This window comes from Coenobita brevimanus, chromosome 72 (assembly GCF_032717465.1).
Source record: "Coenobita brevimanus isolate Jiangsu-jjx chromosome 72, ASM3271746v2, whole genome shotgun sequence".
Taxonomy (NCBI): domain Eukaryota; kingdom Metazoa; phylum Arthropoda; class Malacostraca; order Decapoda; family Coenobitidae; genus Coenobita; species Coenobita brevimanus.
The window spans coordinates 7,797,868-7,823,442 of record NC_137025.1 but is presented as its reverse complement, the minus strand read 5'-3'; the positions used below and the strand labels follow the sequence as shown (position 1 = coordinate 7,823,442).

The 25,575-nt window shown below is 43.0% G+C and overlaps 1 protein-coding gene across 1 annotated transcript in view; it reads right to left on the bottom strand.

The window, feature by feature from the left end:
• The window catches only part of LOC145407205 (uncharacterized), a 165,309-nt gene that overhangs the window by 66,188 nt on the left and 73,546 nt on the right, over positions 1–25,575 (bottom strand). Inside the window, exons 6-7 of the mRNA XM_080278243.1 lie at positions 24,782–24,845; positions 11,699–11,806 (exon numbers count right to left, since the gene is read on the bottom strand). Of these exons, the coding sequence (XP_080134369.1) occupies positions 11,699–11,806; positions 24,782–24,845 (172 nt within the window). The remainder of the gene's footprint in view (positions 1–11,698; positions 11,807–24,781; positions 24,846–25,575) is intronic.

Sequence of the window (25,575 nt, the reverse complement as noted above, 5' to 3'; positions counted from 1 at the left end):
AGTGGGGTTGGTGGAGGATTAGTGCCCCTCCCTGTAAAACAATTAACTCTAAGCCCTTGGCCACCCTGTTAGGGATACATGGCGTCTGGCAATGAATGAATGAAATGTAAAGAATTAGCAAATTTCAAGAATTAGCAAGGGGGTTTGAAACATAACCCTTGCTAATTTGGGGGTGGGTGGGTTACTGTAATGTCTAGGGACCTTTCTTATGTATTTTTAATAACTTCCTGTGTATGAGTACCAGACTGAGTGTCAGTATGGTGTATTTTGGAGAGTTTGAGTGGGATCTGGGGTGAAAAGGGCGACTCTGGAAAATGTCCAGTCTAGGTTAAGACCTTTATAATGGAAACATATGGAACCATACCACAGAAAAGTATACCACAGCATATGGCCAGTCTACACTGCCTGTGTTAAAGGAGGGATCACTGTACATTATATATATATATATATATATATATATATGTGTGTGTGTGTGTGTGTGTGTGTGTGTGTGTGTGTAGGATATTTACAGAAGAAATATGTGCAGCATGTGTTGTGGTGTGTAGAAGGAAGAGAAGACAGAGGGGGGTGCAAGGAACAACTTGGTGGACTGAAGAGGTGAGACAGGCTGTGGCACAAAAGAAGAAAGCATACAATGAATGGATGAGAAATAGAGGCGTGGAAGAAGTTGAGAGGCGGAAGAGAGAGTTATATGCAGAAAGAAAGAGAGAGGTGAAAAGATTAGTAAGAGAGAGTAGGAAGAGAGTGGATGAGGAATTTGGAAGGATATTTGAGTGTAAAGTGGAGGAACTGTAAGAAAATGTTCTGGAAAGAGGTGAAAAGAGTAAGACAGGGTGGAAGTGAAGTTAGCAGGGGAGTGAAAGATAAAAATGGTAGATTACTAGTGGAGAAGGAAGAAAAAGTGAGCAGATGGAGAGAACACTTTAAGGAATTGTTGAACGTAGAGGATGGAAGTAATGCGAGTATAAGTGGCTGGGGAATGGCTGGGAGAAGGAGGGAGGTGAGAAGACAGGAAGATATCAGTAGGATAGAAGTTGTGGAAGCAATGAAGAAAGTTAAATTGGGGAAAGCCCCAGGAATTGATGGAGTGTGTGGTGAAATGCTGAAGCATGGGGGAGAGATAGTGGTAGAATGGAGGTGGAAGATGTGCAGATTGGCCTGGGAGGAAGGTAGAGTCCCAGAGGATTGGAAGTCAGGTATAATTATTCCCTTGTACAAAGGAAAAGGGGAAAAAGAAGTGTGTGGTAATCATAGGGGCATTTGTCTTCTTAGTATTATAGGAAAAGTGTATGGTAGGATACTTATTGACAGAGTTAGAGAAAGAACAGAGAAATTAGTTGGAGAAGAACAGGGAAGCTTTAGGAAGGGAAGAGGTTGTGTAGATCAGATATTCATTCTTAGATCTTTAGTGGAAAAGTTTCTAGAGAAGGGAAAGAAGTTGTATGCGGCTTTCATGGATTTGGAGAAAGCATATGACAGGGTGGATAGACAAGGATTGTGGAAAGTGTTAAGAATATATGGAGTAGATGGGAAGTTGCTGAATGCTGTGAAGAGTATGTATGATGGTGCTAAGGCTGCAGTGCGTGTGGATGGTGAACTAAATGAATTTTTCTCCTTGAAAGTTGGGTTGAAACAGGGATGTCTCATGTCTCCATGGTTGTTCAATCTGTACATGGATGGGGTAATAAAAGAGGTACAAGGTGGGGTAGTGGATGCTGGAGTGGCCCTGGTGAGAGAGGATAGTGTTTGGAAACTCCCTGTACTGTTGTTTGCAGATGATACTGTGTTGTTGAGTGAAGACGAAGGGGAGCTGCAAGGCTTGGTGGATGAGTTTGGGAGAGTGTGTAAGAAACGGAATCTAAAGGTGAATGTAGGGAAGAGTAAAGTGATGGTCTTTGAGAGAGGTGAAATCAGTGAATGTACAGCGAGGTTAGATGGTGAGGAATTGGAAAATGTGAGTACGTTTAAGTACTTGGGTAGTGTGATGAGTAAGAATGGAGGTTTGGAGGGTGAAGTGCGTGAAAGGGTACAGCAGGGAAGAAAGGTTGCTGGTTCTTTGAAAGCAGTGATAAGAAACAGGGAAGTGAGCATGGAAGTGAAAAAGTTACTACATGACAGCATTGTGATACCAACTCTAACGTTCGGAAGTGAAGCATGGACATTGTTGGAAGGACACAAGTCAAGAGTGAGAGCAGTGGAAATCAGTTATTTAAGAGGAGCCTCTGGAGTCACAAGGAGAGACAGGCTGACGAATGAGGATATAAAGAAGCATTGTGGTGTTGATGTGGATGTGATAGGAAGCGTTATGAGGAACACACTGAGGTGGTTTGGCCATGTGTAGAGGATGGAGGGTGAAAGACTGACGAAGAGAGTGTATGTGAGTGAGGTGGAGGGGGGAAGAGGGAGGGGGAGGCTGAGGATGAGATGGAGGGATGGGGTGGAGAGGTATATGAGAGAGGGGGGTGTGCGTTGGGAGCAGGGCAGTGAAATAGCGGGGGACAGGGCGACTTGGAGGCGATTTGTTTGTGGCCACCCCAAACGGATTGAGGTGTCTGGCAATAGATATATATATATATATATATATGCAGTATATATATCATCATCATCATCATTTAATCCTGTGTTCCCCACAAGAAGCGTAGGAGCCCGGGGCTAGGCAAGTTGGTCCTGACACAGATGATGAGAGTGACCAGCCTCACTCATCCTTGAGTGGCATTATTTGAGCAATAAACACCAACCACCCATATATAAATATACTGTATATAGCTACCGCAAATTGACTTAGGACCTCCTTCATCAATCATGGTACTGTTTATCACACTGTTCATGAAATGCTATTCATTAACATGAAGTAATGTTTCTCTTGTTTTTCTGGACCAGTTTGAAGCATTTTGGCATGGAATCACTTAAATCTCTAAAGTAATCTAAGGACATTTCTTTGCACCAAACATTTGTCGGTTCAGTCTTGAGGTTGTCCAGATTGGGTGTCTTCTCTGCCATGATTTTCTTCATCTTTGCCCAGAGTTATCTATCCAATTTAGATCAAGGACTGTTGCCAGGCCAGTCGAGGACCTCAATCCAATTATCCTGAAGCCATTTTGTCACCTTTATTGACTTGTGACAAGGAGCTGAATCGTGCATGAAAAAGTTGCACCCATGATTAACAAAAACGTTTAACAAATGATCTCTTAGAACTTGAATGTACAGGCCACCATTCATCATCAAGTTCTTAGGAAAAAAGTAGAGGCCTCCCCTTCCCATTTCACCTGAGAAACAAGCCCATATCATTACTGATTGTGGCTAAACAGTCAGCACCATGTAAGCAGGGTCATATCGACTACAGGGTGCAGGGTGACCAACCTTGGCAGAATGCATCTGGAACACTTGAAATGTGCTTTCATCGGAAAATATAACTTTTCTCCACTCATCCGATGTCCAGTGTGCATACTTCTTGACAAACTGAATGCGCTGCTTCTTCATGTGGTCAGTGAGAAGCGGTTTCTTGGCAGCAGTGCGGCTTGGCAAACCCAGCTCCTTCTGCAAGCAGTGTTGGATAGTTCGAATTGAGACGTCTTGTAACAGCTAGGGATGCATTCTCTTCAATTCTGCTGCTGTCAAGTGAGGATTCTTGATTACTTCCCTCATCAGAAGCATATCTGTACCTCTGGAAGTCGTCCTCTTCTTTCCACCACCATGTTTGTGCTCTGGTATGACATCAGGTGGCAGGCCACACGCTGGAGCAAGAATCTTCATGATGGTCGAATTTGTGCGTCCAGTACGTTCACAAATCATGTTGATAGGGCATTATCCTGCCTCCATGCAATGATACAGACACTCTCATCCCTTGAGCAGTATTTTCCTGGCATGACAACTCGATTAGCAAACAGTAATGCATACAAAAAAAAAAAAGGGAGGTGCAAGCTCGGAGTGACAGGAACATATACTCCCACTCTCGCTTCTGGGCAAGCACAGACGTACTGAGTGTTTCACCACCTCCCACCAACACCAGAGGAGTTGCTAGTTACTTCTTGCCCAAAAAATTCACTTGGTAAAGGTGGAAATACAAAGCAATGACAGACAACTCTCCCATAGCAATTCAGTGTGCTGGTCCTAAGTCAATTTGTGGTGTGTGTGTGTGTGTGTGTGTGTGTGTGTGTGTGTGTGTGTGTGTGTGTGTGTGTGTGTGTGTGTGTGTGTGTGTGTTATATGGTGGTAGATGGGGGTGCACACCATCCACTCACTCGATGCAGTGCTGCTCTCGGGTGTCTGTCATTCCTTTCTTCCTTCCATCCTCTTCTGCACGTCTTTCATTCTTTCCTCTTCCCTCTGCCTATGGATGACTCTACAATAAGTGACAAGCCTAATGTTTTCCTGTACACCAGGAAACCATTTACTATGCTGGGTGGTAACCATATAACCAAATTATGGTGCCTGATAGTTTGGTGGGTAATGAAAGGGCTCCAATCAAACTGAGCCTGTGTAGGTTTCTGTCCTAGGGGTGGTTGGGGTTTATTGCTCATGTAATGCCACTCAGGAATGAGTGTGGCTGGTCACTCTCATTTTAAATGTCAAGACCAACTTGCCTAGCTCCAGGCTTTTACGCTCCTCTTGTGGCAACACAGGATTGGATGATCGATGGATGCATGAATATATATATACTGTATATATATATACAGTAGAAGTCCGAATTTTCGGCATCTATGGGACCAGGCAAGTGCCGAAATATCAAAATTGCCGAATTATCGAAAACCCTACCCACTCAGTACCTTATATGTTTCGGTGAACACTATCATCATTACTCACATCATTACAAATGTGTTTGGAGAGAGTACTGTATACTGTTTGATACTGTACAATACTGTAATGAATACAGTACTATACATGAATATGAAAAATAAAGAAATTAGTGAACATACTGTATATAAATGTAATGGTACAGTAGGCCTACAAGTTCACATGCACTTACCTAAACTTATAGTAAGTTCCTTATTTATATATGTACAATAGAAGGGGTTGATTGGAGTCTGCTACTGCTGGAAGAAGTCCCCAGCAGTAGAGGGTCCTGCAACAGGCTCTAAGGACTCTTCTCCCTGTTGCTGCGGCAGTAGAGCTTGAGGTTCAGAGACTGCTGTTGGTGATGGAGAGGAGGGAGCAGAGGAGCTTACGTTAAACTCATCCATAATCTGTTTCCTACTCATGCCAGCCTCTAATTTTTTCAACAGCTCAATTTTCCGAGCAATAGTCAACATCTTATGTGTACGCTTCTTGCTAACACCAGTTAACTTTCCACACGTGGAGGCCATTTTCAAAGCACGCAGAAGATGTTTATACTGTTCACAACACACGGCTGGTCCACTCAGGTGTTACAAAGCTCCTGTCTGATGTTACGGTGCTTACAGCACACTCGAATAGTAATTTCAGAGGTATTTCGGTACGAAGTTCACAAAGCACACAAAAGAATCAAGAGAAGTCGGCAGCAGCACGGCAACAACTCGGAAGAATGGCGAAACAGATTCTCTTTCCCATGCTAGACTCACTACATGTTTGTCCTCTCTTTATGCTATAGGAGAAAGAGCTAGCCTCTGAGCTTCATGGCAGTGGTAGACTCGTTCCATCACTTTCACTATCTCACTCACTAAGGCGGGTAAAGGCGGGTAGCTAGCTGGCGAGCCTCATGGAGAATTTCAAAACTGACGAAAAAAATCGGAGAATCTGCCGAACGATCGGAGATTTTCGTAAATGGGACTATTTCTCAAAACTGCCGAAATGTCAGATTTGCCGGGGATTTGGATGACGAAATATTGGACTTTTACTGTATACTGTACAAATATATACATGTACACACACACACCACAAAGTATATAAGTGGTCCTCAACATTGGATTTAATGGACACTTCAAAGGCCCCCAGCCAAACTGACTGACATACCAAATACAATCTGATAAATGGGAAAAATCACATGGACCTTCTGGATAGCTCGGAGACCATGGGGCACTTTTTCGCCTTTATGAGGTGCATTATGTGGGCCTAACAGATTGCTCCTCATATGTGGGGTGACTCAGAATGCAGTTACTGATGTTGATAGCAGTCCCCTCCTCCCCACCCTACTTTGGCTTCACCAGAAGGAGTGGATAGGAAGAAGTGGCAAGTTATGACATTTTGGGGCCTCAAATCTGATAGGTCGGGGTGGAACCAGAGGCAGTGGACATAGTGTACCACATGTGGGCAGCCTCAGTCTTGCTGCATCTTTCATTATGCTAACATCACCACCTGCAAGTCTCATGTCTCTTGAGCGTGGTAAGCAATTTTCCATAATGACTGTGAAAAATGGCTTCTCATAAGGAAACGCCTAGTACTTTCTCTACTGAAAAAGCAAGGAGGAGGATTATGACCACTGTGAAGATGGAGGCGATCAAGGTGCACAAGAAAAGCATGAGCAAGAACAACTTCATGCATTAGTATATTCTTAAAAGATCAACCCTTCATGATACCTTGAAGGCTAAAGACAAAACAAAGGAGGCACTGAAGAAAATGGAAGGTGACAGGAGGGGAAAGGATGTGTTCAGAACTGGGAAACTGCCCAACAAGAAACTCAATGAAGTTGTATATAAGTGGTACATGCAGGAATGAGCTGAGGGTGTCCCTGTGTGTGGCCAGGACATCCAACATGCAGCACAGATGCTGCACCCTGGAATCAAAGATTACATGTACATTATACTGATGGCTGGCTGTGAAGGTTCAGGAGGCACCATGGCATTGTTAAGGAGGCCATAGCTGGAGAGATGCTCAGCGCTGATGTTGATGCTGCAGAGGCGTTTGTCCAGCATTTTCAAAAGCTAATGTCAGAGAAGGGCCTGCATGAGTTTCAAATCCACACTGCAGACAAAATGGGGCTCTTCTAGTGTGCTCTACTAAAAATAACCAGGTTTCAAAAAATATTGGCAGCACTCCAGGGCATAAATCAATGAAGGGGCATCTCACCATTCTGGCCAATGCCAACCTGAACCTGGTTTACCAATGATATCATGCATGACTGGTTCTACCACTACTCTGACCCTCCCATGAGGCAACACCAAAAAAGGTATAACATCAGTCATGATGGCATGAAAGGCAGTAGTGCTTTTGGACAATGCACCAGCCCATCCATCCTCTGGCAAACTCTGCAGCATGGATGGACAAATCAAGGTTGTGTTCCTGCTGTCCAACACCACTGCCCTTATCCAGCCCATGGACCAAGGAGCTACAAAGATTGCAAAGAGGCATTACAGAAACATCTACCTGAACCAGTACTTCGTTGTGAATGAAGATGAGATGGACCAGGGTGAATATAAGGATGCCAGAGGCGAGAAAACCCTGCACAATTTCAAGAAATACACCATCATGGATGCTATCTTCAAATGGGTAGAAGCATGGAAAGAAGTGCCACTTGCCATGCTCAAGAACAGATGGTGTAAACTCCTCAGAACCCCAAAGATGCCACCACCACAACATGATTTTGAGGGGTGTGAACTGCTGAGGATGACAGAAATGTTGGCAACTGCAGGGCAGGGGAACCTTGCTGAGGAGCAGCAGCAAGAGTGACTGGATGAGGATGCTCATGTGCCTGGCAACCATCACCAGACAGATGAGGAAATTGTGGCTGAACTACAAGATAGGACACCAGCAAAGGTGGAAAATGAGGAGGAGGAGGAGGAAAGGAGGCATCTAGACTGTCTCTAGATGGAGCCATCGACTGTGCTGATCCAATCTTGACCAACACAGACAAAGTTGGTGGACTATGCAGCTCATCACGCTTAAGATAATGCAGCTGCAGCAGCCAAGGCAGACCCAGGCCAAGATTTCCAAGTTTTTCAAGTCTGTGCCCTCCCCTGCTGCCATGAGACTCCACACAGAGTCAGAGACCTCTGCTGAGTTTGTAGCATCAACATCCTCAGCCAGCCTCCACGTAGCCTCAGAATCCAGCAGTACAGCCTCCAGGACCCCAACCTCCAGCACCTCGGACTCTCTGTACCAGACATTGCACCAGAACCACATGAAACCACCTTTCCCAACAATGATAATGAATGACAGTAAACTCAGTGTACAGCATACAAGAAGAATGGCTGTGTAAGCAGTGTATATCATCTGTACAGGTACAGTGTACAATAAATGTGTTTCCTATCCTCTTTACTCCTATCTGGCCTGAAAATGCTCTCCTCCCATTATGACTGCCGAATTGTGGTAAGTTATAGTAACACTGTACTAGTCATGAAGATGTGCAATGACAAAGATGAGAAATAAACTGAAAAGGGTGAAATTATGGGCCAGTTATTGTAAAACTGGTACAGTTATATTTTACATTATTAAAATATGATACCGTACTAATTTATTTTCAATCATGTTTGAATTCCCACCTGGGGGGGGAGGGGGAACCCTCGGAGTTATTAAACTTTCATCTTTATCGAACCAGGCTTCCCCCTCATTCAGTTCAATATGGTGAGAGTCTTACTGTATTTATAAATATATATCATCATCATCATCACCATCCGGACCTCCTGTCCCATCCTAGGGCAGAGTGAGGAGTAGCAACGTCCAGAAAGCCCATGTCTACCCAATCCAATGGGCCATGCTTCCATTCACTCATCATTCAAGCCCATGGAATCCTGGCTCTATCTGATATGCCAAAAACTTTCACCACATTCTGTAGCTTCACATAAAAGAATCCGATAGAGTCAATCCGAAAGCTGTCACATTAAAATGGGGTGCCAAATTCCTGATCGTGTGCTTCTTCTCATAACATTCATCCAGCCAGCTCGATCTTGTCAGTCCCCTAGCCTCATCAACTTCTACTCCTCTCTTGTTCACACACTCATCCACCATATCCCTCCACCTTCTCAGCCTACCTCGTCTCCTCCCTCCTTCAAATTCACTCAGACATACCTTTTTCTTGTGGTAGGTGGGGGCGCTCACCATCCCCTCACTCGATGTAGTGCTACTCTCAGGTGTCTGCCCTCTCCTCTCCTCCATCCTTATTTCCTTTCATCCTCTTCCGTCTTTCTTTCCTTCATTCTTTCCTCATCCTTCTGCCTACGGGTGACTTTACATTACCTCGTCTTTCTTTCCTTCATTCTTTCCTTTTCCTTCTACCAGTGGGTGACTCTACACTGAGTGACAAGCCAAATGGTTTCCTGTACACCAGGACACCATTTACTATGCTGGGTGGTAACCATATAACCAAATTTTGGCACCCGGTGGTTTAGTGGGTAATTACGTCACTCCAGTCAGGTTGAGCCTGTGTAGGTTTATATCCATGGGGTGGTTGAGGTTTATTGCTCACATAATGCCACTCAGGGTTGAGTGAGGCTTGTCACTCTCATTTTAAATGGCGGGACCAACTTGCCTAGCCCTGGGCTCCTATGCTCCTCATGGGGCAACGTAGGACTGGATGATGGAAGACTGGATGGATGGATGGGTATACCTTTTTCACCACACAATTGTTATCCATTCTCTCCTCATGACCATACTGTACCATCTCAGTACACTCTCTCTAATTCTGGTGTCCACAGACTTCATCTCTCATCTTTCATGAATCACACTATTTCACGTCCTATCCATTCTATGTGCTCCACATACATTCCTCAGCAGTTCCATCTCCACTGCTCTTACTCTTTACTTTTCATTTTCATGCCACAACATTGTCTCACATCCTTAAGTCAAAGCTGGCATGAACACTCCTTCATGTAAGCTTCACGTAACTGCAACACTCAAGCCTCCATTTCTTATCAAGATCTTCAAACCACCAGCTACTTTCCTTCCTTGTGTCTCTCTACTTTCCACTTCTTTTGTAAGTTTCCTCTCTTTTCTATAACTATATCCAGGTATTTGAACTCTCTCATTAATTCCAGTCTTTCTCAATTCACTGTAACATCACACTACGAGTCACCGTCTCTCTTGATTACCATCACTTTACTCATTTCTACATTTCCTCTCAAGGCACACTGCTCACAGACATCAGCAAAACCCTGCACTAGCCTACCAAGTTCCTGTCCAGTATTTGCAAGCAGTACTGCATCATCAGCATGCAACAAATTTGAGATATTCCATCCATTAACATTCATTACCAACACCATACCCCTCTCCATTACTCGTGTTTTCACTCCTCTTGTTGTCCCATCCATGTATATATTGAATAACCATGGGGACATCACACACCCTTGTCGCACACCCACAATGACTGTGAACCATTCACTTAGATGCCCGTTTACCCTTACACATGCTTCACTACCATCATAAAAACTCCTCATGGCACCTAGCAGCTTACCATCTACACTATACATGTGCAGAACCTACCACAATCCTTCCCTGTCTACTTTGTCGTATGTTTTTTGTACATCCATAAATGCCATAAACACCTTATGGTCCTTCTCACAAGCCTTCTCCACTGTCTCACTGCAACAACCTGTCACTCCTAATGCCACCCTGCTCATCACTCACTAGGCCTTCTGACATCACTCTTACTTTCTCTATAATAATTCTTCCATATACCTTCCCTACAACACTCAATAAACTTAAGCCACAATAATTCTTGCACTCACTTTGCTCACCTTTATTTTTGTACAGAAGTACAATCACTGCCTTCTTCCACTCTGCCAGCACAGTTCCACTCATTCATGCCTTCCTACATATCTCCAGCAAGAACTTCATTCTGCCCTCTCCACCAAACTTAATGTCTGCATGCAACTCATCAACCTCAACTGCCTTCACATTTTTCAGCCGTTTCACAGCATTCTTCACCTGTGTGAGTGTCATGCTTCCTGGCACTGCACTCCTTCTCGCACACCCCCAAAACCAATCACGTTTACAGTTGCACTACTCCCTCTAATCCCATTCGTCAGGCTTTCACAATATTCTTTCCATCTGGTCGTTACTTCATCCCCATGTGTTAAGAATCATGTTTACAGTTGCTCTGCTCTCTCTATTCCCATTCATCAGGCTTTCACAATACTCTTCCCATCTGGTCCTTACTTCATCCCCATGTGTTCATACCACTTAAATCCCTCACACTTTCACATTTCCTTCAGCTGTCACTTCTACATTTCCGCACCTCTTTCCAGAATTTCTTCCTAGATACATGCATATATAATATGCATCTGGTTTTTGCTTTTGCGATAAGTTAAGATTTCAGAAGCCTGAATGATACCTGAATGGTTATCTGCTCACTTAACTGTGCACACTGTTTGACAATTCTCTTACATCTGTATTCTTTCTCAACTCATCTACTTGAGGGAATCAATGATGAGATGATCATAGTGATGACAGATAACCATCCATCCATCCTTCCATCCAATCCTGTATTGCTCAGTCAGAAGCTGGGGCTTGAGGCTAGGCAAATCAGTCCTAACATTTAAGGTGAGTGTGGCAAGTTGCTCACCTCTTAGCAGCATTATGTGAGGATAAACACAAACTACTCCTTGGAAGCAGACTTATGGATCACAACTGGCAAAAACACCTTACATTACTAAAGTACCTCCCATTTAAAACTGTACAAAGGTAACAGGACATACACCACAGTAGTATGCAACAAAAGGGCCTACTCTTTATCTCCCTGCAGGTACCAGAAAACTGTCACATAAAGGGGAAACTGCTCATTTATGAGATATGCAAATAACTAGGGAAGAAGTGGTTGGAAGCCTCCTAAGCCTACGTCCCACAGGCTCACCTTGGGGAACTGAAGGGTCATATGGCTGCAGTGAATTGGATGACATGGTGGTATGTTTGCTCTTGGAAAGCAGCTCAGCAACCTCCTTTGCAAAAAGCATCTCACTGTCTGCAGCTCGGCACATGGGAAGAGATAAAGCCTTATTACCGAGATGCAATAACTTAACCCACTTCTAACTTAACATGATGGATATACATAGGAGAATACTACCTGTACCTTGACCCTAAACATATGGGCATACAGTTTACCTATCAAACAATGCTTTAGGGGGTGGGGGGAATGAAAGAAAGAAAAAATCATCTTAAGGCCAAACATGAGCACACACAAAAAGTGACAACCAAATTCCACATAAATTTCCTTCATAATGTGGGTCCCATTCTCTCTCTCTCTCTCTGTACATAAGCCTTGTTGTCTGAAGTAAAGAACGCTTCATACACATCCTGAATCTCTCTTTTGTGTACACTGTCATTGTTGTGACCCAAGCCCATGTGTGATGCATCATCTTTGACTTCGGTGTCAGTGACCCACACATAGTATTTTCCTCCATACCACCACTACATTAAAGATTTCCATTGCATCGTTAAAATATTTTGTTAAATTCTACACACTCACTTTATTCTATGCTTTGATCACAAAATCACACTGAACATCAAGTGATGCAGCACACATTGCCCACCAGCTGAATCAAAGATGACCTTGTCACCATAACATTAATGTGTCACCAAAATACATAGGTATGTAATCAATAAGGTCATCATGCTTAACTCACCATTACCACTATCAACAATAGCTAACCTATGGCATTATCATATTACTGGCATGTGCCTCTCTGATATCATAATTCATATTCTAAACTGGTACTGGTAATGCATTAAATATTTAAAGTACCTTATTTCTTTCCAATATACAAAACTTACTGCCATATCAGTGGTCACTGATCCTAACTTTACCACAGGTAGTTATGTAGTTTGAGGAGCAATAATACAGCTGACTCTTTTTATACGATGAACTGGAATGCAATGAATTAAAAAGTCGATGGCACAAAAGTTCAAAAGTTAGGAATTCATGACACTGACAGGGCTCTCCCTCCATGCTAAGGGATCTGTATGCAGCATGTTAGGAGTGCAATGCTGTATGGCAGTGAGACTTGGGCAGTAATGGAAGGAAATATTCATAGGCTCAAATGTACAGAAATGAAAATGATTAGATAGATATGTAATGAATCCTTGAATGTGAGGCCTGGGGGAACTATGTTTACAACTGAAGAGTCAAGAGGAAGGATGGGACTGGAGTGTATTTGGATGTGTAATGTGTTCTTGAATGTGAGGCCTGGGGCAGCTATGTTTACAACTGAAGAGTCAAGAGGAAGGATGGGACTCGAGTGTATTGGTGCTCTGACAAGGAAGGGCAGACTGAGATGGTTTAGGCATGTGGAGAGCATGAAGGGAAATAACTGGGCTTGGAAAGTGAGACATGTGAATATCAGGGGTTGGGTTGCAAAAAACAGACCAAAAAAAAAAGGCCTGGGATGAGGTCACAGAGCATGACCTCGGGAATAGAGAACTGAATAGGGAGGCTGCTATAGATTGAGCAGCATAAAGACCCGCCATTAGGTGTCCAAGGCCGACACATGCATGTTGGAGCCTTTATAAATGATATGATACAACGATACAAAAGAATGCTGAGGTATGGGGGTGAGATTGTTGTGGAGTGGATATGGAAGTTGTGTAGATTGGCTTGGGAAGAGGGAAGGGTTCCAGAGGACTGGAAATCAGGTATAATTGTTCCTTTACACAAAGGAAAAGGGGAGAGAGAAGTATGTGGTAACCATAGGGGTATTTGCCTTCTTAGTGTGACTGGTAAAATATATGGTAGAATACTCATTGATAGGGTTAGGCATATGACAGAGGAGCTAGTTGGAGACGAACAAGGGGGATTTAGGAAGGGAAAAGGGTGTGTAGATCAGGTATTTGTTCTAAGATGTTTAGTGGAGAAGTATCTAGAGAAGGGAAAGAAAGTGTATGCTGCCTTCATGGACTTGGAGAAAGCTTATGACAGAACAGATAGGCAAGGTATGTGGAAGGTATTAAGAATATATGGGGTGAAGGGAAAATTGTTGAATGCTGTGAAGAGCATGTACAAAGGAGCTAGGACTATGGTGCGAGTGGATGGTGAGATGAGTGAGTTCTTTGATCTCAATGTGGGACTGAAACAGGGTTGTATGATGTCTCCATGGCTGTTTAATATATACATGGATGGGGTTGTAAAGGAGGTGCAAGGTTGGGCAGTGGATGTGGGGGTGGCTCTAATGAATGAGGGTGAGATTTGGAAGATTCCGGTGTTGCTCTTTGCTGATGATACAGTATTGTTGAGTGAAGATGAATGGGAGTTGCAAGGTTTGGTGAATGAATTTGTGACAGTGTGTAGGAGGAGGAAACTGAAAGTTAATGTAAACAAAAGTAAAGTTATGGTGTTTGAGAGGAATGAAGTCAAAGAATGTACAGTGAGGTTGGATGGTGAGGATTTGAAGAATGTGAGTACATTCAAGTACTTGGGTAGTGTGATGAGTAAGGATGGAGCTTTGGGGGATGAAGTGCGTAAAAGGGTACAGCAGGGAAGGAAGGTTGTTGGTTCACTGAAAGCAGTGATGAGAAATAGGGAGGTAAGTATGGAAGTTAAGAAGTCACTGCATGACAGTATTGTGATCCCTACCCTGATGTATGGAAGCGAGGCATGGACCTTGCAAGAAGGGAACAAGTCAAGAATGAGAGCAGTGGAAATGAGTTACTTGAGAGGAGCATGTGGAGTGCCATGGAGGGGCAGGTTGACGAATGAAGAAGTGAAGGAACGTTGTGGGGTGGATGTGGATGTGGTTGAGAAGATTAGGAGAAATACACTGAGGTGGTTTGGACATGTGGAGAGAATGGAGAATGAAAGACTGACTAAGAGGGTGTATGTAGGTGAGGTGGTGGGAGGGAGAGGGAGGGGTAGACCGAGGATGAGGTGGAGGGATGGAGTTGAGAGGTATATGAGGGAGGAGGGGGCGAGTTGGGGGGAGGGTAGTCAAATGGTGGGTGACAGAGCAACTTGGAGGCATTTTGTCTGTGGCCACCCTTTGCGGGATTAGGACGTCGGGCTATAGATAGATAGATAGATGGACAAAGCCACACTGGTTGATATATGATTGCTATTTTCACTAATAAGATTGCCCACATGCAAGAGTCATCATTTGTTTGTTCCATGATGGCCTTTGTACTCGTCTCTATCACTGCTTTAGTATTGATGATGGAAAAATGGTGTGGTGTTGGAGCTCAAACAGCAAGTGTAGTGCAGTCGAATGAAATAACTACCAGTAAAGTGTGCTTTGTGAGCGTGTGATGAGCAAGCAAGCGTCATGTTATTATAATTTCCCCAAAATAAAATTATACGCGGAATATCCGATACTGTATTTAACTGCTAGAGTTGATGCCAAAAAATAGACTTCATCATCATCATCTGGACCTCCCTTCCCACCCTAGAACAGGGTGAGGAGTAGTAATGTTCAGACAGCCCAAATTTGCCCAATCCAATGGGCCACGCTTCCATTCACTCATCACTCAAGCCCCCGGAATCCTGGCTCTATCGGATACGCCAAAAACATTCACCACATTCTGTAGCTTCACATAAACGTATCCAATTGAGTCAATCCGGATGCTGCCACATTAAAAAGGGGTGCCAAATCCCTGATCATGCACCTCTCCTCACAACATTCATCCAGCAAGCTCGATCTCTTGTCAGTTCCCTAGCCTCACTGACTTCCAACCCTCTCTTCCTCATACACTCACCCACCATATCTCTCCACCTTCTCCTTGGCCTACCTTGCCTCCTCCCTCCTTCAAATTCACTCAGATATACCTATTTCACCACTCTGTTGTTATCCATTCTCTCCACAGGACCATACCATCTCAGTACACTCTCTTCAATTCTGGCATCCACCGACTTCCTCACTCCACATCTTTCACAAATCACATTATTTCGTGTCCTATCCACCCTTTGTACTCCACATACATTCCTCAGCAGTCCCATCTCCACTGCTTTTACTCTTGACTTTTCATTTTCATGCCACACCATAGTCTCACATCCACATGTTGAAGTTGGCATTAACACTCCTTCATGTAAGCCTCATGCAGATACAACACTCAAGCCTCTGTTTCTTATCAAGGCCTTCATTGCACCATCTACTTTTCTTCTTGTGTCACTCTACTTTCCACTTCTTTTGCACATTTTCCTCTCTTTTCTATCATTGTACCCAGGCATTTGAACTCTCTCACCAACTCCAGTCTCTCTCCATTCACTGTAACATCACACTGGGAGTCACCTCCTCTCAATAACCATCACTTTCCTCTTTTCTACATTTACTCTCAAGGCACGATGCTCACAGACATCAGCAAAGCTCTGCACTAGCCTACCAAGTTCCTGTCTGGTATTTGCAAGCAGTACTGCATCATCAGCATACAACAAATTTGAGTTATTCCATCCATCAACATTCATTACCAATGCCATCACTCTCTCCATTACTCGTGTTTTTACTTTTCTCATCACCCTATCTATATCAACATTCATTATCAACGCCATCTCTCTCTCCATTACTCGTGTTTTTACTTCTCTCATCACCCCATCTATATATATATATACTATTGAACAACCATGGGGACGTCACACAACCTTGTCGCATGCCCACACCGATTGAGAACCATTCACACATGCTTCACTACCATCATAAAACCTCTTGACGGCACCTAGCAGCTTACCATCTACATTGTACATGCGCAAAACTTTCCACAATCCTTCTCTTTACTTTGTCATATGCTTTTTCCGATCCATGAATGCCATAAACACCTTATGGTCCTTCTCACAAGCGTTCTCTGCTATCTGTCTCACTGCAAGTATTTTATCCACACAACGTCTGCCACTCCTAAAGCTACCTTGTTCATCACTCATTAGGACTTCCAATATCCCCCTTACTTTCTCTATAATAATTCTTCCATATACCTTCCCTACCACACTCAATAAACTTATGCAACAAAGACTGACGACAGAAAATCTTCTTGAATTTGATTTCATAACTGAGGTGTTCACCCATCTGAGCTGAACAATCCCTTGGAAAACACGAGATTCCAAGGGGTTCCTATTCCTTTATGGTTAAGTTTTTAGTTGATAACAAAATATACCAAGTGAATGTATCACATGCAGAAAGATTTTCAACTGTACTTCATGTAGTAGTAGAGATACTAGCTTCAGCTTAGTACAACAGTCAGGTCAGGATGGGCAATTCATTACTTGACTCAGAGCAAACATCGCTCGTTCACTCAAAACCAGTTTAAGTGAGTTGGAAATTAGTTTTTTAGACTTACTTTTTGTGGCAAGCAGCAATGAAGTGCAGTGAAGTGATACAATTACCAGTTTATGTGAGTTGGCAACTTGTTTTCGGACTCTATTAGGTGGGTGACCTTTGGCCAAAAATGCATTCACAATGAACCCATGTTACAACTGACTTCATATACAAGAAATCGTTAAGCGATGGATTTGTTCAAACATATCTTCATCGTAAAATGAGAGCCTGCTATATACCACAGATATGAGCTAAAACTGAAATTTCAACTAAAATTTGGCTTCTGTCTCCATTTTCTGCCTATCTATTTATCTATTGCCAGACGCCTTCATCCCTTATACTGGGTGGCCACAAACATATCGTCTCTACGTTACCCCGTCCCCCGCCATTTCACTGCCCTGCTCCCAATTCACACTCCCCTCTCTCATATACCTCTCCACTCCACCCTTCCATCTCATCCTTGGCCTTCCTCTCCCTCTCCACCTCACTCACATACACTCTCCTCGTCAGTCTCTCACTCTCCATCCTCTCCACATGGCCAAACCACCTCAGTGTGTTTCTCCTAATGCTTCCTATCACATCCACATCCGCACAACAATGCTCCTTCACATCCTCATTTGTCAGTCTGTCCCTCTATGTGACTCCAAAGGCTCCTCTCAAATAACTCATTTCCACTGCTCTCACTCTTGACTTGTGTCCCTCCAACAACGTCCAAGCTTCACTTCCATACGTCAGAGTTGGTAAAACAATACAGAGATAGCCCGATTATCCGGGCTATATGGTGTTAAGGGGTGCCTGATTAATCCGAAAGCACGATTAATCCGGCGGAAACACAAGTATTGTACTGTTAGACTGATTTATTTACCGGTAAATGTACACTTAAGTACCAGAAAGACCTTTCCAGTTCAATGTATATTCCTCCAGCTTGTGTCAGTATTTATCAGACTATATTCAGTTCGGTAAATCACGTTTTCTTACTGAAAGATTTCCTCCCTGTTAGTATTGTCACGTTCTAAAGCTGTACCTACGATTGTTTCCAGCACAATGGACGAAACTCATCGTACTCAAATGTGGACTTCGTTTCCCAACTTCCCAACTGAAGATTGGGTTTGGTTACATTATTAGGTGCTGTTAAGCTAGGTTAGGCCAGGTTTAAACACTTAGATTAGAACAGTGTCTTCTGCCATTATGTTAACGAATCAAAAAGTCGTCACACCAGAACAGATAAAAACAGCGGGGAAAGATTTAACAAGAAATGTTTATTTACCAACCCAGAAATAATCAGAAAAATATAACAGACTATCAGAATGAACTGATTTGGTAAGGTGCTTTTACTGCTTACAGCAAAGCGTATGTTTACCCACCTCAAATACTCAATGTTCGTGAGTTCAGAAATTTGTGTGCTCCCGTGGCAGACCTTGAAACCATTTTTTCAAAGTTATAAAGTCAGTTTCTTTTTCTTACAGATGTGAAAAGACTCGTCTGGTGCACCTGGCTTTTTCCCCTCCTCTCTAAACCCATCTTGTGATTTGTTATGATTCGTGAAAGAAAATTAGGGGGCATGATACATTAGAATTTAAACATAAAGTTAGGGTGCATGTTACTTTAGCATTTAAACATATCGGCGAAAACATCTGGGATGAAAGGACCGCCGAGCTGTTTGGGATGGTAGAGTAGGGTCGTATAAACATACCAGTGACCTTGGTTCCCTTCCCATAATTGTTCGCAGTTTTTATGGCTCTCCCTAACTTAACGTTACTGACACCAGTACAGTAAAGCATTGTTCAAGGCTAGCAGCCATAAGGGGTTAATGGAATACATTATTGTTTGTATCAATACTCTCTCTTTCACACATACACGAACGAACAAAAGAATGTGCAAAAAATGTACACTTAACTGTAAGGAGCAGAAATAACTGTATGCTCTGTCGGTCCGAAATGTGTTGGGAAGCGACATCGAACAAAGAATGTGGAACTGAATGCCACCTTACGAGAACACTTGAGATGAAAGTATTTTTTCTTATTAGTAAACATAATTGTTCTATTTCGTCCCCTATAATTGTGAAACTCGTAAATTTTCGTCCAAGCATACAGCCTAATAACCTTACCTATTCAATTCATATTCTCTAGTTTGTTTTTGTATTTATCTAGTTTGTTTTCTTATTATCATAACGTTCCTTAAGCCTTACCTAAGTTTGTTTCCGGCATATTGGAAGAAACTTACTCATAATTAGGGTGCATGTTACATTAGCATTTAAACATATCGGCGAAAACATCTGAGATGAAGTGGCAGACCGCCTGACTGTTTGAGATGGTAGAGGAGGGTCGTGAAAACATACCAGTGACCTTCGTTCCCTTCCCATAATTGTTCGCAGTTTTTAATAGCTCTCCCTAACCCAACATCCCTGACACCAGTACAGTAAACCATTGTTCGAGGCTGACAGCTATGATGGGGTTAATGGAATGCATTATTGTTTGTATTAATACTCTCTTTCACACATACAGTACACTTAAGAACGTACAAAAGAGTGAACAGTAAATGTAAGAGGAAGGAATAACTATGCTCTGTTGGTCCGAAATGTGTTGGGAGGCGCAATACCTAATGAAGAATGCAGAACTGAATGCTAACTTACGAGAACACATGAGATGAGTATTTTTTTTTTTTTTTCTGATCAGCAGACATTCTTGTTTCATTTCGTTCCCTAAAACTAGGAAACCCATCACTTTTCGTCTAAGCATACAGCCTAAAGACCTCACCAATTCACTTCATATTCCTCCAGTTTTCTGTGTTTTTCTATTTTGAGGGTAGTATATTACCTTCTCTTGCTGAAAGATTTTCTCTTTTATCACGTTCTTTAAGCCGTACCTACGATTGCTTTGGGCATAATGGAAGAAACTCATCGTACACAAAAGTGGATTTAGTTTCCCAATTTCCCAACTGGAGCCCAGGTTAGGTTAAATTAGGTTAAATTATTAAGTAGTTAACCCTTTAACCGCGGGTGTCATTCCAGAATGACGTTGCAAAAACTGGACCATACCGCGGGTGTCATTCTCGAATGTTTGTGAATAATTTGAATACCCCGCGTTTTTTCCGTGCGCCAATTATTTCAAGGGAGAGTAGCTATTAAGTTCTTTCACTCCAGCCGACCCCCACCTCCCTCTTCCCCCCCCTGGGGCCCCACCTCCCACCCCCTGGGCCCCCCACCCCGCCCCTGACCAAGCGCGCATCAGTATCTGTCCAGCTGTGTGAGTGACAACACATGTTGATGTGGCAGTGAAGTGCAGGCAATTACAGTGCCTTTTACCTGTCTCAGTGAACACAGAGTGGGTGTTTATCGTATGTGCAGTGTTCATATATGTTTATAGTATTATTATCAGAATGTGATTGGCATTTGGTAATGGTGTGTGAGCGAAGAATAGTGATTACAACACCGCTGATGTGGCAGTGAAGTGCAGGCAATTACAGTGCCTTTTACCTGCCTCAGTGAACACAGAGTGGGTGTTTATCGTATGTGCAGTGTTCATATATGTTTATAGTATTATTATCAGAATGAGGTTGGCATTTGGTAATGGTGTGTGAGCGAAAAATAGTGATTACAACACCGCTGATGTGGCAGTGAAGTGCAGGTAATTACAGTGCCTTTTACCTGCCTCAGTGAACACAGAGTGGGTGTTTATCGTATGTGCAGTGTTCATATAAGTTTATAGTATTATTATCAGAATGAGGTTGGCATTTGGTAATGGTGTATGAGCGAAGGTAATGATGTGTGAGCGAAAAATAGTGATTTTACACCCCTCACTTCTAACGGCACTGCCCGTCCTGTGAAAGTCAACAAAGTCATGAAACCTACATCAATGGAAAGCTGAAGGTTAGTACTTTCTAATGGTACCTTATTTTTTTCTCTAGCTTTATTCTGTGCAGAGTTATTAAGGTTTAAAGGTTTGTTTACATTTGGCTGAAACCCCCGCGGGAGAGGACAGTCAGACCAAAACAATACCCGCGGTTAAAGGGTTAAGCAAGGTTAGGCTACGTCAGGAGTATAAGTTGCCTCACCAAACTCCATCCTACCACCCTTGTGATCGAGTTGTGAGCAGAAGGTGTGGGTGGGGGCAGGGTGAGCAAGACTCTCTCTGGTTTATCCATGCCTCTCTCCCTAGAAACTGGATGCTTCCTGTTTAAACCGGAGCTATCGTACGGATAATTCTATGAATTACTGTACCACTGAACCACTGGGTCACGGCCCGGATATACCGAAAGCTGGATAATCCGAGTCTGGATAATCGAGCTTCCACTGTATTGTCATGTAATAACTTTTCACTTCCATGCTCACTTCCCTGCTTCTTATCACTGCCTTCAAGGAAACAGCAACCTTTATTCCTTGTTGTACCCTTTCAAGCACTTCACCCTCTAAACTTCCATCCTTACTCATCACACTACCCAAGTACTTAAATGTACTCACATTTTCAATTTCTTCATCAACCAACCTTACTGTACATTCACTGACTCCACCTCTCTCAAAGACCATAACTTTACTCTTCCCTACATTCACCTTTAAATTCCGTTTCTTACACACAAACTCTCCCAAACTCATCCACCAAGTCTTGCAGCTCCCCTTTTTCTTCACTTAACAACACAATATCATCTGAAACAACACTACAGGGAGTTTCCAAACACTTCCCTCTCTCATTAGGGCCACTCCAACATCCACTGCCCTACCTTATATCTCTTTTATAACCCCATCCATATACAGATTGAACAACCATGGAGACATGACACATCCCTGTTTCAACCCCATCTTCAAATAGAAAAACTCGCACAGTTCACTATCCACACGCACTGCAGCCTTAGCGCCCTAAAACTCTTCACAGCATTCAACAACTACCCTAACTAGAGTAAGATAATAACTAACATTTTTCGTGGGTTCCCAATAACATCGCAAAAATTAATTATGCACCAAACTACTAATAATTTATACAACTGTAACCCTGTGGGCAAGGACAGTATGATATTCTAGGGCATATAATATGTACCCTCATTACCAAGGAAGAGAAGATTTTTCGGGGGGAGGGAAAAAAAAAAAAAATCTGCTATGGGAAATCCAATTCCCTGGCAACATAATGGTGAAGTGCCCATACCATATTTTCAAGTATGGCCTTTCATTCTTAAAACTGTCCAATGATGATTTCTCATTTTTCTACCATCCACAATCCTACTCAAGTACTTCCTTACAGTTCCAATGGTGCAAGAATTTGCCATACTGTATGAGTTCTGTACATTTCCTGGGATTATGCCAGAACCTGCCACCACAGGGACACCAGACACACCAGAAGCATGTGGACAAATGAAGTCCATAGTCTTTGCAAACAATAATTCCTCTTCTGTCCTTCCACAGCATCATGTAATGAAGGAGTAAAAGATAATACTGTATGGCAATACTGCATGAAAAACCAAGTAGTAAGGGATGCCTTCTATAGCGAGTTGAGGAGAGTGGTGGCTGAACAGGGAGCTGTAGACAGAGGCATTAATGAACAGTACAGAGCCCTCAAGAACAATTTCTTGAGAGTTACTGATGTAACATGCTGTTGGACAAGAGGACCACCAAGATATAAAGTAACTTGGTGGTGGGATGAGGGTGTAGAAGCTGCAGTTAAGGAGAAAAGAAGGCTTTTACGGGAATGGAAGAAGGGTGGTAGCAAAGAGGAATATTTGGCTGCCAAGCTAGGGCTAGAAGAGAGGTATACAGGGCAAAGTCTGAGTCACAGAGACTATTACTTGATAACCTAAATCATGGGGAAAGGAAAAATATGATATTTAGGGTGGCAGGTCAAGTTAAGAGGGATAATCGGGATATTATAGGTGAGCAGTGTGTGAAGAATGATGAAGGAAGGGTAGGGGTGAACAGTGAGGATATTAAAGATGCATGGACAGAGCATTATAACCGGTTGTTGAATGAGGAGTTTGACTGGGACAGGGAAGGTTTGGAGCCAGCAGATCCAGTGTCTGGCCCTTGGCCTTTGATTGATACTGCTACTGTGAGTGAGGCAATAGGCAGGATGAGAGTGGGGAAGGCAGCAGGTGTGTCTGGGTTGACTGCCGAAATGTTGAAGGCCTCAGGCGATATAAGGGTGAGTTTAGTCACTGACCTGATAAATAGGATTATTTACGAGTGTGTTGTCCCAGATGATTGGCTGAAAAGTGTAATTGTAAATATGTATAAAGGGAAGAGTGATGCCCTGGAAAGAGGAAATTATAGAGGTATAAAGCTTTTAGATCAGATAATGAATGTAATGGAGAGAGTTTTAGAAGGTATGATTAGAGAAAGAGTGAATATTGATGAGATGCAGTTTGGGTTTATGCCAGGTAGGGGGACCACTGATGCTATATTCATTGTTCGTCAGCTTCAGGAAAAATATATTGGTAGGAGAAGGGATCTTTATTTTGTTTTTGTTGATTTGGAAAAGGCCTTTGACAGAGTCCCTAGAGAGGTGGTGAAGTGAGGAATGAGAAAGCTTGGCTTGGAGGAGTGGCTGGTTAGTGTGGTTATGGCTATGTATGTGGGTGCTCACACCCAGGTAAAAGTGAATGGAGATTTGAGAGATGAGTTTTCCATGAATGTTGGTGTGCATCAGGGGTCAGTCTTGAGTCCCATGTTGTTTATCATGGTACTTGAAGCCCTTTCACGTGACACTAAAAACGGACTCCCGTTGGAGTTGTTGTATGCTGATGATTTGGTGTTGATTGCAGAGAACAAAAGAGAGGCGGAGGGAAAGTTTAGGAAGAGAGATGGTATGGGGCACAAGGGTTTAAGGGTAAATGCAGATAAAACAAAAGTGATGATATCTAGGGTTGGTGGTGGTACTGTCAAAGACGAGGGAGAGTGGCCATGTGCAGTTTGCCACAAGGGCGTGGGAAGCAATTCCATCTTGTGCAATGTTTGTGATAAATGGGTGCATAAGAGATGTAGTGGTATCAGAGGTAGACTGCGAGATAATGCTGATTTTATGTGTACGGCGTGTCGGGGTGAGCAGGTGGAGATTGTCAGACGTGAAAGGATTGAATTTGCTGGTGAATCTCTTGAATGTGTGGAAGAGTTTTGTTATTTGGGAGACATGTTGTGTGCTGGAGGTGGGGCTCTGTGGCTAGGGTGAGAAGTGGTTGGAAGAAGTTCAGGGAGCTCTTGCCTCTCCTGACATTGAGAGGACTCTCCCTACGTGCTAAGGGGTCTTTGTATGCAGCATAAGTTAGGAGTGTAATGCTGTATGGTAGTGAGACCTGGGCAGTGAAGGAGAAAGATATTCGCCGGCTCAGACGTACAGAAATGACAATGATTAGGTGGATGTGCAGTGCGTCCCTGCATCCAAGGCCTGGAGGGGCTGGGTTTACGATGGAAGAGTTGAGAGGTAGGATGGGACTGGAGTGTATTGGTGTTGTGATGAGGAGAGGTAGATTGAGATGGTTTGGACATGTGGAGAGGATGGGGGATGATAATTGGGTGAGGAAGGTGAGAAGTTTTAATATTGGGGGTGGGGTTATGAGGGGTAGAACGAGAAAGACATGGGACAAGGTCATTAAGTGTGACCTCAGGGTTAAGGGACTGAACAGGGAGGCTGCAATGGATCGTGCAGCGTGGAGGTGACCAAGGCTGACGCATGCAAGCATGTTGGAGCCTTTAAAAACGAAATGAAAACGAAACGGTAATAACAAAAAATTACCATTCTCTCGCACTCCAATGTCTTCTGTTTCTTCTGCATTCTTCAGCTTACTCTCCCATGCAGTCTGAAATATGTCAGCTCATTAGCTTCAATGCAATTTCCCACTAATGAATGTGGTGGGTACAGCCCACAGAAAAAATGGAAAGTACAACAGTAGTAATTCTCTATATATCTGAAATCTAAAAATACAAGCATACACATCAATCACATAGTCACCACTGCACCATGAAGCCATTATGGGGAGGAGAGTAAAGAAACAGGCATGGTGAGTATGTGAATGGGTGAGATAGCTTGTAATGTTTGTAGGTGGTGGGGCTGGGACAGGAAACTATACAGTAAAAATGGGTGTTCTGGGATTAATGGTTTGAGTGCCATGAATATTATTTAAAAATACCTTTAGTGACTGATGTCGAGGAGCCATGATAGTATTCTCTGAAAATGAGTGCTACAGCATTAATAATTTAAGTGCTGTGAAGGTATGTTCATTTTTCCTACACACATGCACCGTCACATGCATGCACACAAATCAAAGATAAAATACAGTCCACCATGGATGAGGGGAAGTTCTATATCAAAGATAAAGAAATTTATGAAGTACTTACCAAAAAATTCCAATCAGTTTCTACAGAAGAAGGTAGATTTGAGAAAGATGAGAAGGAACAAGCATGCCCACACATATTAACAAATGCTGTATTTGAATATCGGAGCAGGAGGTCTAGGAAGAGTTGAGCAAATTAGACAAAGGAAAAGCAAATGGTCCTGACAAGATTTCAGGTTGGGTATTACATGAATGT